This window comes from Brassica oleracea, chromosome C5 (genome assembly GCF_000695525.1).
Source record: "Brassica oleracea var. oleracea cultivar TO1000 chromosome C5, BOL, whole genome shotgun sequence".
Lineage (NCBI taxonomy): Eukaryota > Viridiplantae > Streptophyta > Magnoliopsida > Brassicales > Brassicaceae > Brassica > Brassica oleracea.
This window is the reverse complement of record NC_027752.1, coordinates 2,509,744-2,527,713: the sequence shown is the minus strand read 5'-3', so window position 1 is coordinate 2,527,713 and position 17,970 is coordinate 2,509,744. Positions and strand designations below refer to the sequence as shown.

Sequence of the window (17,970 nt, the reverse complement as noted above, 5' to 3'; positions counted from 1 at the left end):
CAGTTATTTTGTCTCTATTTTTCATTTTCTTTTGTTTTCTGATACATTGTTCCTTTTATATTTTATTATAATATTGTTTATGTTTCATTTAATCTTATATTTATAATTTACCTTTATGAAAACAAATATACAATTTAATTTTAAAGTCCATCGCATATAAATTTATATTGACATACTAAAAATTTTAGCTATAACCCGTACTTTCTTACTTATATTTTTCTTACTATAACTTTAACTTTTATTATGTCTACATATTAAAAATTATAATACTTTTAAATCTACTCGCTCCGCGCAGAGCGTAGGTTATCACCCAGTGTTCCAATAAAGCCGTGACTTTTATAGTTTCGTGGGGGTCCAAAATGCACATAGATATTGATACATCAACAAAACTCCATATATCTAATATAACCAATGATTTATTTGTTTTCTTATATCTATTTGCCATTAGATACTTTTTAAAATACAAAAAAATAATTTTGATCATGGAAGATTCAAAGAGGTTAGTGTATTTAATTAACACTATACAATAATTGTAAATTCATCGCACTTGCACATTATATATATATACTACTAATCTAATCTACCTAATGTCATTACTCAAATTTGAAAAACACAAAGGTCAAAGACAGGTCACAAAACGCAATCATTTTAAAAAAATGAAGAAAAATAGAAACATACGGTTTTGACGGAAGCAGAGAAGGTGGCTGAGTAATGGTGGCGGCGAAAGTGAAACTATTGATGACGCCTCGACGCTCTCCTCCATGGGTTGATATGGTCAAACATAAGAAAATGTCCGTTTCATCACTCTTCTTTCTTCTCCAATGCTTTCAACAAAACCCCAACCACTTTTCTCTTACTTTGTCTTCTGTCTGACCATCTCTCTCCTCTGTTTCACTGTCTCCACAACCTGATCATGTTCTTTCCCTTTTAACTCTCTCTCTATTGACATCTTGAGTCTCCTCCTCCTCTCGATATGTGTTGGTCACGTGTCTCTCGTCTCCTTCCTCTGTTTAGCCTCTTCTTCTTCCTCTGTTTCTGTTCCTCTGCTTCTGCTCAAGACGGTATCACCAATCCCGTCGAAGGTTGTTACTTTCACCTTCTACTCGGTTTAGATCTTCGAACAGTTGAATGGGTTTTCGTTGCTTTTTGATTCTCGCTTGCTGATCATTGTTTTTTTTTTTTTTTCCGAGTCAGTGAGGGCTTTGCGAGCGATAAAGGAAAGTTTAAACGATCCAGTTCAGAGATTGAGAAATTGGGGGCGTGGTGATCCGTGTGCTTCCAACTGGACTGGTGTTCTCTGCTGGAACTCCACTCTTGATGATGGTTATCTTCACGTCAAAGAACTGTACTCTCTCCTTCACTGACTACTCCTCTTTTTGTTGATAATAATACTTAATGATCTTCCTTGTGGAACTGTTTTAAAGTTTCTTTTTTTTTTTAATTTCATTGAAGGCAATTGCTTAGCATGAATCTCTCAGGGACATTGTCCCCGGACCTGGGACGCTTGACTCGTCTTACTATCTTGTACGTACTTCTTTTTTTTTTTTTGAGCAACCTTGTACGTACTTAAAACTTTTAATAACTAGCTTCATCTTTTTGTACCTGTAACGCTGAATAACTCTCTTTGTGTGTTATAACTACCTCTTCAGGGATTTCATGTGGAACAAGATAACCGGAAGTATACCAAAAGAAATTGGGAATATCAAGTCTTTGGAACTCTTGTAAGTCCATCAAGTTTGATTCTTATTATGCCTTTTATCTGTTTGTCTTTACTTGGCTCATTGTGTCGATTGAACTCTTCCAGGCTATTGAATGGGAATCTATTAACTGGAAACTTAGCAGAGGAGCTTGGCTATCTTCCAAACTTGGATAGAATACAGATTGATGAAAACCGTATCTCAGGACCACTCCCCAAATCCTTTGCAAATTTAAACAAGACTAAGCACTTGTGAGTTACTTTTAATCTCTTATATCTTATTGTACATAATTTTGGTTAAAACGATTCCTTCACTTTTTGAGTATGTTACACTCATTGCATTTTTTGTCCATCTTATCTTCTTTGCAGTCACATGAACAATAATTCAATTAGCGGGCAGATTCCTCCAGAGCTTGGAAGCCTACCTTCAATTGTTCACATGTGAGTTTGGTATCTTAAACTCAGCTTTTACGTCGATGGCATGTCACACATGCTTTTACCCATCTAATTTTGATGAACATTTATTATTTTTCTTACAGCCTTCTTGACAACAATAATTTAACTGGCTATCTCCCTCCTGAGTTAGCAAACATGCCAAACTTGCTTATCCTGTGAGTCTATGTCACAGTTTCTGGTGATCAATGCATTTTATTCTTCTCTTCTTGACCTTTCTTTTTTTGGCAGGCAATTAGATAACAATCATTTTGATGGGACCACGATTCCACCCTCTTATGGAAACATGACTAAGCTTTTGAAGATGTAAGTGCTAGTTTCACAATGTATCTAAAACTCAAAGTCACTGAGCTAACCTGCACATAGAGATATATATGCGTTTAGTAAGCTAACATGCACTTCTTTTTTTATTTTATTTTTGTCATGGGCAGGAGTCTTAGGAACTGCAGCTTGCAAGGACCAATGCCTGATCTTAGCAGCATCCCAAACCTTGGTTATTTGTAAGTTTAATATCTAAGCCGCTTCCTTAAGACAATCCTTGTAGCTGCCTTGGCGTATTTAATATCATTTTTTGTTTCTTTATTGTTCAAGGGACCTAAGTCGAAATCAGTTGAATGGATCTATACCTACAGGGAAGCTTTCTGATAACATCACAACCATGTAAAAAGACTCTTAGCACCTTTCATGATTCTAGCTTTTGTTTTGTTAGAAGTGGATAGCTCTTAAAGTTTGATATCTTCTGATGAAAAAATACTGCAGCGATCTGTCTAATAACAGTTTTACTGGAACCATTCCAACAAATTTCTCAGGCCTTCCACGGCTTCAAAAGCTGTAAGTGTGTCTGATCAAAGTAGTGAGCTTTTACGGTTTCTGAGATGCTGCTGTTAGTTACTTCTGTCTTTTTTTGGAACATGAACATGAAGATGGCTAATGGTTTGTTTTGGTTGTCTATATAATGTGGCAGGTCGGTTGCAAACAATGCTCTGAGTGGTTCCATTCCCTCTAGCATATACCAGGACAGAGTGTTGAATTCAACCGAGACTCTCATCGTGTATGACGCACAATCATATCTCCTTTTATTTGATCTACAAGCATGTGCCAACTTCTCTTGACAACCTATTTGTCCTTAATGTTTTTTCAGGGATTTGAGGAACAATAGGTTTTCAAATATTACTGGCAGATCTGATCCCCGCCCAAATGTGACAGTCTGGTTTGCTTCTGCCCTTTTCTATTTCCCTTTTTTAGATTCCCATACATGCTTATTAGTGCTTGGTACAGTATAGGCCTACGGGTTTGGGTAGTTCAGTTCAACATAAATCTTACGAAATAAAGTTTGGTTTGGTATTCGGTAGTTTGGGTTATGAAAATCCTACCGAAGCTTTTGATTTCGGTTATATTTTGGTTTAATTTTGTTAAAATTTCGGATAAGTTTAGTTAAATTCGGTTAGTTTGGTTATTTCGATTTGAAATTTGGTTAGTTTGGTTTGGGGTTTTGGTATGGTTTGGTTATAACTTTTTTAACCCCGATTGTAAAACCAAACCAAAAACCGAACTTTTCAAAAAAAAATCTACTGAATCAAACCGAACTCCTAACTGAACTAACCGAAAATTTTGCTTAGCTTTGGCGTGTTCGATCCGGTTCAAAATCACAGCCCTATCACTTAGCTACTCAATGATGTATATAACAGTTTTTTGATCTTTTTAGCTCATTCTGAAATGTTCTACACTGTTTCCCTAAGATTAATGTCCCACTCTTCCCGTATCCATTTGACATCTTCCATTTTCTTAATCAGGCTTCAGGGGAATCCTTTATGCTCAAATGGAAATTTGCTTCAGTTATGTGGATCTCCAACCGAGCAAGACAGCAACCAGGGCCCAACCAGACCTAACACAACTTGTTCTATCTGCCCACCTCCTTATGAGTTATCTCCAGAGCCTCTTAGAGAATGCTTTTGCGCTGCTCCTCTGCTCGTTGGATATCGTCTGAAAAGTCCTGGTTTCTCTGATTTCGTGCCTTACGTATCCGAGTTTCAGCAGTACATCACCTCTGGTCTTAGTTTGGATCTGCATCAGCTGCGCCTTGACTCGTTCCGGTGGCAAAAAGGACCTAGGCTCCGAATGTATCTCAAGTTCTTTCCTGTTTATGGTTCAAATCCCAACAACTCTTTCATATTCAATCGGAGCGAGGTTAGGCGGATAAGGGGCATGTTCACTGGATGGAACATCCCTGACGGAGATCTCTTTGGGCCTTATGAGCTTATGAACTTCACATTGTTAGAGGTCTACAGAGATGGTCAGTAGCAGTAGTATATTCGTCCTCTGATGTTTTATTTTTGAAAATAGACCAGAGGTCGTTAGCTCAACTGGAAATGACTGCTGAGACGAAACTAATATTATATGTTGTGGTTTCGGATGGATCCTAAAATTTATGTATGCTTTGGTTTGGTTTTGTTTTTTTAGTGTTTCCTCAAGGTTCGCCATCTGGTGTAAGTAAGGGTGCAATAGCGGGTATAGTACTTGGTTCAGTTGCAGCTGCAGTGACGATAACTGCTATTATTGCACTTATCATTATGAGGAAACGTATGAAAGGATATGCTGCCGTTTCTAGGAGAAAGCGATGTAAGCATGCTGATTTGTGTTTTCAGAGTAGATTCTTTATTCGGATTTGTTTTTTTGATTCATATCCATATGCAGCTTCCAAGGCTTCTTTGAAGATAGAAGGGGTAAAGAGCTTCACATATGCTGAGCTGGCTCTGGCCACGGATAATTTTAGCAGTTCCACTCAAATTGGGCAAGGTGGGTATGGAAAAGTCTACAAAGGTATCCTTGTCGATGGAACGGCTGTGGCAATTAAAAGAGCACAAGAGGGGTCTTTGCAGGGTGAGAAGGAGTTCCTAACTGAGATTGAACTGTTGTCGAGGCTACACCACAGGAACCTTGTTGCTTTGGTTGGATTCTGTGATGAAGAAGGCGAACAGGTACTTTGTTTTATAAAACCTACCCTCTTCTGATTAAGGTCCAAAGCCTTTTTTTACGTTTCTCTTATTGCTTTGTAACCGTGCAGATGCTGGTTTATGAGTACATGGAACATGGTACTTTGCGTGACAACATTTCTGGTATGCTTGTTACTTGTTTCTCTGTGTGGTTCTGTTCACTGTTGGATAACACTTTACCATTTGATTTACAAATTTTGTGGTGTGACAGTTAAGTTGGAAAAGCCGTTGGACTTTGCGATGAGGATGCGGGTTGCTATAGGCTCAGCAAAGGGAATCTTGTACTTGCACACAGAAGCTAATCCACCGATATTTCATCGAGATATCAAAGCTAGTAACATTTTGTTGGACTCAAGGTTCATTGCAAAGGTTGCTGATTTTGGACTCTCGAGACTCGCTCCAGTGCCTGATATGGAAGGCATCTCGCCTCATCATGTGTCTACTGTTGTTAAAGGGACTCCGGTAAGGTTCCTTCATTGTTGCTAGGCCTAGGCATTTCTGATATTGGTTTGATTTATTTTTGGTTTTCAGTTTTTGACTCGGTTCTAGTAATAAAATTGAGAACCAACTAATACCCGAGATAAATTCGGGTCCAGTTTGGTTCCGGTTTAAAGTCAGAAAATTTGAATTTTTCAGATTAAATAAGTTTTGAAGAAAATTTTGGATAAATTTAAATATTTCAGATTAAATGTATTCGGGTAATTTCAGGTCATTAGGTTTATAAATAGTATTTAAAAATAAATATAATTAGTATTTTGAAGTATATAAACTATATTATTGAAATTCGGATATCCATTCGATTCTCGATTCCGTTTTAGAAATATAAGATTCGCTCGGGTAATTGATAGGATCCAAACCCGAACCAAATTTTGTTTTTGTGGTTCGGTTCGTCGGTTCCTGATAAAGGTACCAAGGTTGCTGTAAAGTTGTTTCTCAGTCTCATGACTGAGACTTTTCTTGTCTGTCTTGCAGGGTTACCTTGACCCGGAATACTTCTTGACTCATCAATTGACTGACAAAAGCGATGTGTATAGTTTAGGCGTAGTGTTTCTGGAGCTTTTGACAGGGATGCAGCCAATCACACATGGCAAGAACATTGTTAGAGAGGTAAGTCTAGTTTAGATAGTAAGAGCTTCTTCTTTTTTTCTCCTTCTTGTCAGTTATCTATAACCGTTTTCAAATGTTTTCTTCCCGCCAGACTAACATCGCGTACCAGTCTGGTTCGATATCATCGGTCGTGGATACGAGAATGAGCTCAGTTCCAGCTGAATGCATCGAGAAGTTTGCAACGTTAGCTCTGCGATGCTGCAGAGAGGAGACTGATGCGAGGCCTTCAATGGCGGAAGTTGTAAGAGAACTGGAAATCATATGGGAACTGATGCCGGAATCTAAGACAGCCAAAAGAGAGGATATGTCTGAGACAACGAGTCAGCCGTCATCGTCATCAAACTCGTCGTTCTTGAAGAATCCAAATCCTTATACATCGATGGATGTCTCTGGCTCTGACCTCGTCAGTGGAATAGTTCCTTCTGTTGCACCTAGATAGCAACTTTCTCGAAACCATATACACTTTGTTTGATTGTTCAGTGTGTTTTTGTTTTTGTTCTTTCTTTGTACTTTGTACAGAAAGAAGTTAGTGTAATCCATGTAAGAGTAGTTAGTATATGTTGCAGATATGATTGGCCCTTGTGAGGTGTGTTGCCATTTATGGTCTGGTTATGTACGTTATTTAGTTCTGCTTCTGTGTGTTTGGTTTGGATCATTTACTTACTATTTACTAATCAAGAATGCATCTAGTTACTTTCCATTACACTTTCCCCTATTTCTTTTTTTTTTTTGGTAACCCGGGTCGTCCGGATCCAAAAAGACCCGACTAATTCCGGAGGAGACGAACCATATAAAATACCTCTATTCACATATGTGCGCAATTTATCTAAGTGGCAGGTTTCAAACCCACGATGTTTAGCGTCTTTCCAAGCCTGCCGTACCACCCGCCCGTGTGGGCTTACCATCTCTTGGTTCTTGGACGAAAAGACATTTTATATAACTTTTAAGATTACACAGCCAATATAATTACTAAAACACATTACAAAGATTTGGCTCACATTTGTTTCCTTATTGAAATACATTCCGACCTATAACTTTTAACATAGATATGGCTTCACTAAGGGAACCAAGGAGCTGCTTAGGTGCATGGACATGATTTCGTTGGTGGAACCAACGAGCTTACCACCAATGAAGACGGCTGGAACTGGCTTTGAACATCCTAGCCTCATCAGTGCCTTCTCGATCTCTCGGCATTCGGGGTCCTTGTCGATCTCGTGGATCTTAGGGCTAACCCCAAGATCTTGGAAGAGGACTTGAACCGCGTAGGATAAGCAACACGAGCTCTTGCTGAATATAACCACTCCTTTTTCCGATGACATTCTCAGAACCTTGTCCATTTTCTTCTTGGTTTTAGCTCTCTTCAAGAAAATGAAGGAGGTTCCTGAAACCAAAGCGGGAGTTGGAGTTTGGTTTTTGCTTGCGACTCTAGCTACTTGCTTGAGTTGCAGGTTATTTATAACACAAGGCAGAGGAAGAATCAGAATCCAAAGATTTAAAGAAAGGCAGAGATCACAAGAAGACCGTGGTGAAAAGGTTACATAAAGCAGCTTTACTATGAACAAGATAATTCGAGGAGACCGAACCTTTTTTTCTTGGGCGTTTCACCTTTTTTGTTTTGTTTTGTTTTGTTTTTATAAGGAACCAACCAAGAAGAGTTGCATAAAAGATAACTGGGTCTTTCCATGTTTTATCTTTATAGATTCAAAGATACGGTCTCAACGATACTCGTACAAGTTGCTAGAAAAGAGAGCCGTTGTCGTTGAATATTGATTCACGCTTTGATGCTTTTGGACCATATGATTTATTCTGATGAATACTGGACGTGGAATATTGGTGGACCAAACTGCGACGAACAAACCCACTTGCACTCAACTTTTCATAGCTTTTAGGCTTTAGTTGGGTCTTAAGACAAAAGCCCATAGCAGCAGAAGCAGTTGTTGGAACACATAACTGCATAAGGATGAAGGAACACGAAATACACAAGTCAGGAAATGAGAATGATAAAAAGCTATATATGGTCTATATAACTATATTGTGTCGCGGATGGTTGTTTTCCTGGACAGGAAGTTTATAGCCGTGGCTTTCTAGGGAGTGATGTCTGCTAATCGTAGCTGCTCACATTGGTGAGAGAAGCCGTCCTTTTAAGATAAGATATGGAGTAGACTTGTTGAATGGTATGAGCAGAAGAATCAATCACGTTTTCATCCTTTTAGTATGTATGGCTTCAGAGAAAATCACATGCACTTGATGCTGTCCTTCGTTTACTTGGTTGGCTAAGAACACTAGCATATTTCTAACGTTACAAAGGAGAAAAGCTAGTAAAGATCAATGTAAGTGTTCCCAAGTCCATGAAGGCGGCTTCAGTTTGAAAAAGACGATATCTTTGTAGGACCGAAACAAGTCAAATCTTAATTATGCTGCCCCCNCCCCCATGTGTTGGTCTTATCTTTTGCCATTTTTCATGTTAATGACCTCTGGCCTTGAGGTTAACAGTCGCATGCTCTAACCAGAGCTACTGAAGCTTTTTATTTTATCTTTTAAAAAATTATAAAATCCAGAAATTCTACTGATTCGATTTTCTTTGTTTTTCAACACTGTTTTCAAATTTCTAACGAAATCAACACGTTTCGAAACGTGTAAAATGTGGAATATGGAAAACAAATTCAAGTTCATTTACACACCTTGTACACGTATATGCGCATTTGACAACATGTTAGATTAATTTTTATGTTGTCTGGTCAAGTCAAATATATTCGTATAGACTTTCATTATAAAATTAAACAAATGCATAATTTAAAATTAATCGAAATCAAATTAAAGATATATAGATTCACATTACAGATGGCATCTATTAGCCAAGTGGGTCAGTCATGTATATTCCTTAGGCCTGAGACTTATTATCCGAGATCCGAACTCAATCCGAGATCCGAACTCGATCCGAGATCCGCTCTGGATCCGCTCCGAAAATAGGATATCTGGGGTGTCCGAATCCGAATCCGGATAGTAAAATCTTGGATCCGTGCAAACCGAATCCAGATCCGGATATCTTAATTTTTAGGTCCGGATATCCGGATCCGTATTTTTAAAATACATTAAATTTTTAAATTTTATTAATATTTATATTTGATATATTAATATTTATACATGAATTAATCTTATAATATTATATTTTAGGTTTTACAATATTATAAACATATATAAATATATTTATAAATATTTAATTTATGTATTATATTAAAAAATTAGTATTTTTTGTTAAAAAATTATTTTTAATTATTTTGACGGATCCAGATCCGGATCCAGATATCCACGGATAATAAAATATCAAGACGGATATCCGAAACCCGGATATCCGGAAACCACGAATCCGGATCCGGATACCCTAAATTTCCCGGATATCCGGATCCGTCTCATGGCTAATATTCCCTGTCAAACAATTTACAACTGGAATTCTTATATATATTATTGGTATTCTGAGGAACATTTTATATATATTCTAGAAAGAATTATACTCAGAGGCAGTTTGTGCTACTAAGATAGTTTTTCTTAATCAAATTCATTTCTTAATTATAAACTAACTAAATAACCTTTTGATATCACCTTAACTAATTTAATATCCGACTTTATGAGATTTATCCACGGTTCTTTCTAACAAACAAAAGGAAATGAGTCTCATATATCATTTTCTTTGTTTCTTCCTATTGAGTTCTTTATTTTTCTTTGTAAAATGAATGTTGTTTTTCCTGTACTTTTTTTTTAAAGAAAATATATTTATAATCAGTGTCTTTATTATTCAATCTATCTTTTGAGATATGTCACGCTATACTTTTGATGGAACAAATTGTTCAACAAATCAGAAACCAAAAAATCACTTTTTCGAACTTTTAAGATTAAAACCATGAATTAGGATTGAAAGCTATCACATCTAGGTAAAAATACATAAAAAAAAACAAGTTGAGAATGTAAAGAATTGTGAAAAATAGGCGAGATAGGCGGAGATTAGTGTTTCTGGTCGATAATGGCTAAGGAAGAAGATGAGGTTATTTTCGTAATTTTGCAACATTAATGAAAAAGGAAAGTCATGTGTACATTACATTCAAACCGTACATGTGTACACCTAATTTTGTATTATACATCAAAGTGATTGTGTACACATTTTTTGCTTTTTTTTGTAGGTTTTCTATCTAAATAACCAAGCTTCTCCGACTTCATGAACTCAAGATAATGTTAACACAATGTACATGTGAATTGTTTTTCCATCCCATGTACACACATGGTCGGGGCATCCCTGATATCCGACTAAACCTAAATATCATCCTTCACACCTTGTTTAAGAGCTTATAATTAGTGTGTGTGTTTTCATGCTAGCTTCATGTGTACATCAACTTCATAATGTACATATGTACATTAACTTCAAAGTGTACATGTGTACATTAACTTCAAACTGAACATGTGTCCATTTACATATGTTCTTTAAACTACATGTGTACACTAAGCTCCATTCCGACATACCTAAGCTCCATTCCGACATATCTCCACCGCTATCCGCGTCAAGGTCAAATCGTCTCCTCCTGCTGTGGTTGTCATGCTCATGACTAGAGTTGTGGACGCTAGAATCGTCGTCTCTTTAGTCGTAGATCAAAGAGAAAGCTTAACCGGAGAAACAATGGTGAAGTTTTGATTATTTGCACATCTGGTCCTCCAACTTTTGTTTATTCTCCAATTTGTCTTAAAATTTTATTATGTTCACGAATATTTCCCGAAATTTTTAATTGTGCAATTCAGACCAAGCGAATCTTCTGATTTTGCAACATTGGTCTTTGCCGTTTTGTTTTTTATTTTGTTTATGCCCCAGATGTTTCTGATTTGCAAATAAATTCTTTTGATTTGGTCTCATAATTTATATGTTCATTCTGGTAAATTGTCTATGCTATTTTGTACACAAAATATCATTGATGTTGTCCATAATAGAAGCAAACATAAAACTCCCAAAGAATATCAATGATTTTGAGTGTCCATGTGGACACTAGCTATGTTATGGATGATTAGTATAAATGTGAGTCATTAAACGTGGATCATTGTACATGTATTATTGTACATGTGAATCATTGTACATGTGAATCATTGTACATGTGGATAATATAACATTTGTGTACGTGGTATAGTGTACACATCAAATGGCTTCTAAAGTTATAGTTTTATTTCTTTTATGCATTTTATAAAACCTTAGTAATATGTTTGTGATATTTTTACAAGTAATTACTTGTCTTTTGCTTGAAAATATACAAGCTACATAGTTACATGAGATGACTACAAAAAATTCTTGTTCTATAAAAATAAATTTTCTGAATATTTATTATATTCTTAATATGTGTGAATATATTATGGATGATTGGTATAAATGATTTAAATTAAGTTCCAAATTTTCATTTTTTATCCTATATGATAACTTGAGCAATGTATACATGTACACATGTGATTTTTTTCTCTTTTTGAGCAACTATACTAAAAACTATTAAAATCATCATCATAACTTGAGCAATGTACAAATAAATCGGTGTATATATTTCTTCGTAATCTGGCACTGCTATAAGTTGGAAGATGTACATGTTTAATGTTTATGTACACGAGGATAGTGAAATTATATGGAGTTCATGTATTATTGTACAATTATTTGTGTACATGTGAATCAATGTACATGTGAATAATAAAACATTTGTGTATGTGGTATGGTGTACACATCAAATGGCTTCAAAAGTTATAGTTTCATTTCTTTTGTGCATTTTGAAAAACCTTAATAATATGTTTGTGATATTTTTATAGGTGATTACTTGTATGTTGCTTGCAAATATACAGGCTACATCATTGCACTAAATGACTAACAAGGGTTAAAATGCACATTAATACGTTTGGGGCAAAATCAAAAGTCATTTCTGCAAATCCGAAAGTCTGAAGTTAAAAATGGAAAAAATAAAAACTTGAAGGACCAAACGTGCAAAAAATAGAAACTTGACCATTGTTCTTCCCAAGCTTTCACTATATGACGGAGAGGAAGAACCACAAGGATTCCAGACGGCCACGACGGTAGATCTGACCGCTGCGGAGGTGATTCTTCGATGACTAATGAGGCAGCAAAGTTGTGATTCGCCGTTGGAGCTCGCCGTCAAGCAATGACAGAGAGTGTGGTCGTTTTTGATTTACAGCAGCTTCACACATGAGAGCTCGGGCAATGACAGAGGTGCGGCTGGTTTCTGCTCGAAGTACAGATCTGGCCCTAATTTAACGGCTAGTGAGGAAGACGTAGACAGTGGTCTGAGAGGTTAGAAAACGATGGATAATTTTTTTGTCGTTACAATTTGTTTCTGAAGAAGATGATGAACTAAATGAAAAAGAAATGCAACAGACTTCTTCATCCTCAACTTTTTTATCTTTTTTGTTATTTAAATCATTTTTTTTTCAAATTTCTCAGTCATTAAAGAGAGAGAAAATAAGATTAAATACTATGAGACTCATTTTGTTAGAAGAATAAGTTTAGTTAGAAAAAAAAAGAAAAGTGACTAATTTCCAAAAATGTGGGGTCATTTCAATTAGATCAGTGACTTTAGTTAACAAAAACTGGAAAGTATTACATAAAGTGACTTTGGATATAAAAAACTCCAAAAACTGCCTCAGTAGTCATAACTGTCTTATAATGTTATTAAAAACTTTAAACTGCTCTATAGTGTAAATAACTCTATATTCTACTTGTTACCACCATCTTAGAGATTTATGCCAAACCGGAACATAATAGTAGGGCTGGGCAAAAAACCCGGATCCGAAGAACCGAACCGAACCCAATCCGAAAAAGTAGTACCAAACCCGAACCGAAATTGATTAAATATCCCAACGGGTTCAAAATTTTGGTATCTAAAGAACCGAAACCGAACTCAACCCGAACCGAAGTATCTCGGGTACCCGAATGTAACCGAAATAGATTTATATACCTAAATATATTACTTATTTTTAGATTTAATATATATTAAAAACATCCAAGATATATAAGATACTTTAAAGTTGTCTAAAATACTTAAAAATATACATAAATAGTCAAAAGTAAATGTCTAAAATAGCTAAAATATATTCAAAACACCAAAATGCTTGAAATATCTATTGATTTTCAATCCAAATATTTAAATCAAACCAATTTATATGTTAATTTTAGGTATTTTGACATATATTATACAAATTTATAAGTAATATATTATTTTTATTTATAGATTTTGAGAAATTTTAAGCATATAATGAATATTAAAATTTTAAAATAATTTAAATGGGTTATCCGAACATGAACCGAACCCGCAAAGATACAAAGATCCGATCAGAACCCGAACCGAAATTTAGAAATACCCGAATGGGGCTCTGATATCTTTAAACCCGAAAACCCGAAACCCGATTAGATCCGAACCGAACCCGAATGAATACCCGAACGCCCACCCTACATAATAGTATACAAAAGGAAATATTTTACTAATATCGTCTAATCATAGTTCAAAATGAATTTGATAACATGCGCGTGTGAATTGTTGAAATGATGAATACCAAATTAATAATACTGCAGTGTGATGATTTTACTTCGTTATTATACCAAGTTTATACTAGCTACAAATCTCATTCGACTCCACATGCACGTTTTTTTTTTTCATTTCAGAATTGATGTAATCGTGAACCTGCAAAATATCTAACGATGCAAACCATATCTATTATTGTAGAGTTGTAGTAGGAAAAAAAAATGTGATGGCGAAGGTGATGAAGGATGCATTGGAATGAGGAAAAAGATATTTTAAAGAAAATAGTAGAGATAGGTGTTGAATAATTGGATGGATCTCAATACATTATTGTATCAACGTATTACTGCATCGAACCCTACATTTGAAAATGATATGCATGCAGCATGAGCGCATGTGTTTATTATTGTTTATCGTATGTTGTTAAGTAAATATAAAAAGGGTTCTTGATGTCCCTGAAACAACTCATCAACCTCTCTCAACAATGGCTACCATTCCTTCCCACAACCTTCTTCTTCCTAACCCCACGATCAACCAATCAGCTCACTCTCTTTCCTTTAAACCACAATCTACTCTTCTCAATTTCCCTGCGAGATCATCTCCGGCGGCCGTCACGAGGGCTGTGTCGAGAACCGACGGAGCTTCAATATCCTCAAGGCTCGAGCCGGTGGAAAAATATGAGATCACGGCGGCGGAGGATGTTCGCCGGCGGGATAGAGAGGCTAAAGAAACAAAGAGTTTGAGGGACACGTGGAGGAAGATCCAAGGGGAAGATGATTGGGCCGGGCTAATGGATCCGATGGACCCTGTTCTAAGATCAGAGCTGATCCGCTACGGAGAAATGGCCCAGGCCTGTTACGACGCTTTCGATTTCGATCCGTTCTCGAGATACTGTGGAAGCTGCAGGTTCACGCGCAAAAAGCTCTTCGACTCGCTCGGAATATTCGACTCCGGCTACGAGGCGGCGCGTTACCTCTACGCGACGTCGAACATCAATCTCCCCAACTTCTTCTCGAAATCGAGATGGTCCAAGGTGTGGAGCAAGAACGCCAACTGGATGGGATACGTCGCCGTCTCCGACGACAGCGAAGCCACGCGCCACCGTCTCGGACGCCGCGACATCGCGATCGCGTGGAGAGGCACCGTCACGCAGCTCGAGTGGATAGCGGATCTCAAGGACTTCCTCAAACCGGTATCCGGAAACGGATTCCGGTGCCGGGACCCGGCCGTTAAAGCCGAGTCCGGGTTCCTGGATCTCTACACGGACAAAGACACGTCGTGCAACTTCTCGAAGTTCTCGGCGAGGGAGCAGCTTCTCACGGAGGTGAAGCGGCTGGTGGAGAGATACGGCGACGAGGAGGGGGGCGATCTGAGCATCACGGTGACGGGACACAGCCTCGGCGGTGCGTTGGCGGTGCTGAGCGCGTACGACGTGGCGGAGATGGGGCTGAACAGGACGAAGAATGGGAAGGTTGTTCCGGTGACGGTGTTCACGTACAGCGCTCCGCGGGTTGGGAACATTCGGTTCAAGGAGAGGATGGAGGAGCTGGGAGTGAAGGTGCTGAGGGTGGTGAACAAACACGACGTCGTCCCGAAATCGCCGGGGCTGTTCTTGAACGAACACGCGCCCCACGCGCTTAAGCAGTTGGCGGGAGGGTTGCCGTGGTGTTACTGCCACGTGGGGGAGAAGCTAGCGTTGGATCACCAGAACTCGCCGTTTCTAAAGCCGTCCGTTGATATTTCCACGGCTCATAACTTGGAAGCTCTTCTCCATCTACTTGACGGGTCAGTTATTTTTTTCAAATTTCACTCTATATTTTTGGTTAGAGATTAAACGAATTAATTATAATTTTTGGAAATATTTAATCATTATACAATAACGTATGAAACACAAACTTGTCAGCTTAATCGTTGGAGAAAAGTCAAAGACTTCTTGAGGAGACAGATCTCAGTGTATATTGAGATTCTCAAATCTCGTATTTTCCAAGAACTTTCTTTATTAATAATACACGATCGTAAGGGATTTAGTAAACGTATTATTATTTTCATAAAATGCGGGACTAAATGAGAATGTGATCATTCAGTTTGATTAACGTGGCGGACTTTATGGGTGGGGAGAGAATAATTGAAAGTAATAAAGAAAAAATTAGTTAATAATTTAAAGAAGTTGTTGCCGTGTCGTTATCTGTCAAAGCTTGCTATTTCTAGATCACTCTCATTTGTCGTATTAGAGCATGAATATCGAGGATAGTAAAGGGTTTCTTAACCTCTGGACCCCACGATAAGCTTAAAAATCGGTTTCAAAAGACGTTAGATAAAGACCAATTGTGTTCGGTGTTTTGCCATGTTCTCATGCTCCACCGATACGTGGCATCCCGCGATTGGTATATTTTTTAATTTTTTCTTTTAATTACACAAAAAAAATTTTTTTAAAAAAAACCTTAGTAGGTTTCAGGAATAATTATGTCTTACGTAACTTAGCGCATTAATGACAATTTTAATATGACTTGACATAAACAGTTCATGATATTTTTTGTAACAGGTATCATGGGAAAGGACAGAGATTCGTGTTATCAAGTGGGAGAGATCCAGCGTTAGTGAACAAAGCGTCTGATTTCTTGAAAGACCATTTTATGGTACCTCCTTATTGGCGACAAGATGCAAACAAAGGAATGGTTAGGCACACTGATGGCCGTTGGATTCAACCAGATCGCATCCGTGCAGAGGACCACCATGCTCCTGACATTCATCATCTTCTCACCCAACTCCATCACCCTTCATAACTCTTTTGTAAATTACATCAAAACTTTCTTTTGTTTTTTTAATTTTCTAAGAGCATCTCCGACGTAAAACTCCATTTTTTCTTCTAAAATGAAGTAAAAATGAAAATAGAGTAAAAATGTTTTAACCCTACTCCATTTTCCACTCCATAATGGAGTGATGAAGTGATGAACAAACAAAAAATAGATTACTCCGTTTATGGAGTAAATTTCATTATGGAATGAGATATATAGTTGGGTTGAAGCATTCTTTACTCCATATTCACTTTTACTTCATTTTAGAGGAAAAAATAGAGTGGAGATTGAAAAAATAGAGTGGAGATGGAGTGATATATATATACTACAAAGAAAGAACTTCTCAACTCATATGATACGACAATAAACAGTAATTTGAGATAGAAGTTAGGCTCAGGTCTCACTCTTGCTGCTCTATCTGGTAACAAGACTCCCAGTCCCACCAAGAATATTAATGGGCTTTTTTCTATTGGCCCAATAAGTTTATTAAACCCACACACGATAGCACATTTACACAAGGTAAGGTCTCTCGCGTCTTTACTTGAAACTTTACAAGAAGGTACAAAGCATTTTCACTTCATGTTCACTTAAAAATGAGAGAGAGGCAGAGAGTGGGAGCTTTCAGAGGGAAAGACCAGAATCATCATCCTCATCGAGGGACGAAACGTAGTTAAAGTAAATAGCCCATATCAAACCAAACACGCCCAACAGAATCCAACCTAACAGGTTATTGCTCAGACCAAAAGGTAGTCCTGTTCCTTCCGTTGACATCCTCTCGTCCACTAACGCCATTGCTGGGCTACTACTCATCACAGCTGTCAACATAACCCCCACCGCGGAGAAAACTGGCGTTGAGTTCTTCTCTTTCTTCGGCTGGTTTGTCTCCATCGAGCATTTCACTCCACTGCTTCTCCTAATCATGCTTGGAAGACCTGAACAGAAGCAAAACATAAATAACAGTGCCAGTTCTGATTCATAAGTAGAAGAGAGGTTACTACGCAAACATAGGTTTACCATATACAGTCTCGGTGGAGCTAGCTGTGACTGAAGGCTTGAGAAGAAGTGTAGGACATGTAACGGAGGAAGTGAAGCTTGCCATTGTCTTTAGCTTTCCCAAACTCACAAGACTTGAGCAAATAAGCCTCTGTTTTTTTGTTTGGTTTGGTAGCTGTAGGCTTGTAGCTTTAGCAAGTGGTGGGGAAAGTATCTAATCTGAAACTGGATCTGCATTCTATCAACACTCTTACCAATTGTTTCTCTCCACCTGTCACGTCTCAGCCGTTTCCTACCACACAATCTTTGCCTCTCCACACTAAGTTCCGACAAAAAATTTAACCGTACTTCTACATAGCACATGAATAATGTTTGGTGAGTTCTCGTCT

General features: G+C 37.5%; 4 protein-coding genes across 5 annotated transcripts; 2 read left to right on the top strand and 2 right to left on the bottom strand.

Annotated features, from left to right (window-relative positions):
* Positions 1-611: 611 nt before the first annotated feature.
* Positions 612-6,904, top strand: LOC106292475 (probable LRR receptor-like serine/threonine-protein kinase At1g06840). The gene is made up of 20 exons (XM_013728070.1): positions 612-1,082; positions 1,195-1,345; positions 1,453-1,524; positions 1,650-1,721; positions 1,805-1,948; positions 2,066-2,137; positions 2,236-2,307; positions 2,381-2,455; positions 2,581-2,649; positions 2,741-2,809; positions 2,909-2,980; positions 3,114-3,200; positions 3,291-3,359; positions 3,943-4,442; positions 4,610-4,768; positions 4,844-5,127; positions 5,214-5,265; positions 5,354-5,604; positions 6,115-6,249; positions 6,341-6,904. The coding sequence occupies exons 1-20, from the start codon at positions 974-976 to the stop codon at positions 6,686-6,688; spliced, it is 2,862 nt and encodes a 953-aa protein (XP_013583524.1). The 5' UTR covers positions 612-973; the 3' UTR covers positions 6,689-6,904.
* A 257-nt stretch (positions 6,905-7,161) lies between these two features.
* LOC106292485 (monothiol glutaredoxin-S11) lies at positions 7,162-7,832 on the bottom strand. The gene has a single exon (XM_013728083.1). It carries the CDS (start codon positions 7,584-7,586, stop codon positions 7,287-7,289), a length of 300 nt encoding a protein of 99 aa, XP_013583537.1. The 5' UTR covers positions 7,587-7,832; the 3' UTR covers positions 7,162-7,286.
* Positions 7,833-14,148: 6,316 nt separating this feature from the next.
* LOC106292477 (phospholipase A1-Igamma1, chloroplastic) lies at positions 14,149-16,820 on the top strand. Of its 2 annotated transcripts, XR_001260189.1 has the most exons (3): positions 14,149-15,578; positions 15,697-16,177; positions 16,336-16,452. XR_001260189.1 is itself a non-coding variant. In XM_013728073.1 (2 exons), exons 1-2 carry the CDS (start codon positions 14,278-14,280, stop codon positions 16,574-16,576), a joined length of 1,542 nt encoding a protein of 513 aa, XP_013583527.1. In that variant the 5' UTR covers positions 14,159-14,277; the 3' UTR covers positions 16,577-16,820. The 2 variants fall into 2 exon arrangements, 1 of the variants encoding a protein (XP_013583527.1); XM_013728073.1 differs by lacking the exon at positions 15,697-16,177 and having other exon boundaries at positions 14,159-15,578; positions 16,336-16,820.
* Positions 16,821-17,035: 215 nt separating this feature from the next.
* Positions 17,036-17,828, bottom strand: LOC106292484 (photosystem II reaction center W protein, chloroplastic-like). The gene is made up of 2 exons (XM_013728082.1): positions 17,603-17,828; positions 17,036-17,520 (listed from the first exon to the last, which is right to left on the bottom strand). The coding sequence occupies exons 1-2, from the start codon at positions 17,685-17,687 to the stop codon at positions 17,210-17,212; spliced, it is 396 nt and encodes a 131-aa protein (XP_013583536.1). The 5' UTR covers positions 17,688-17,828; the 3' UTR covers positions 17,036-17,209.
* Between the last annotated feature and the right edge of the window lie 142 nt (positions 17,829-17,970).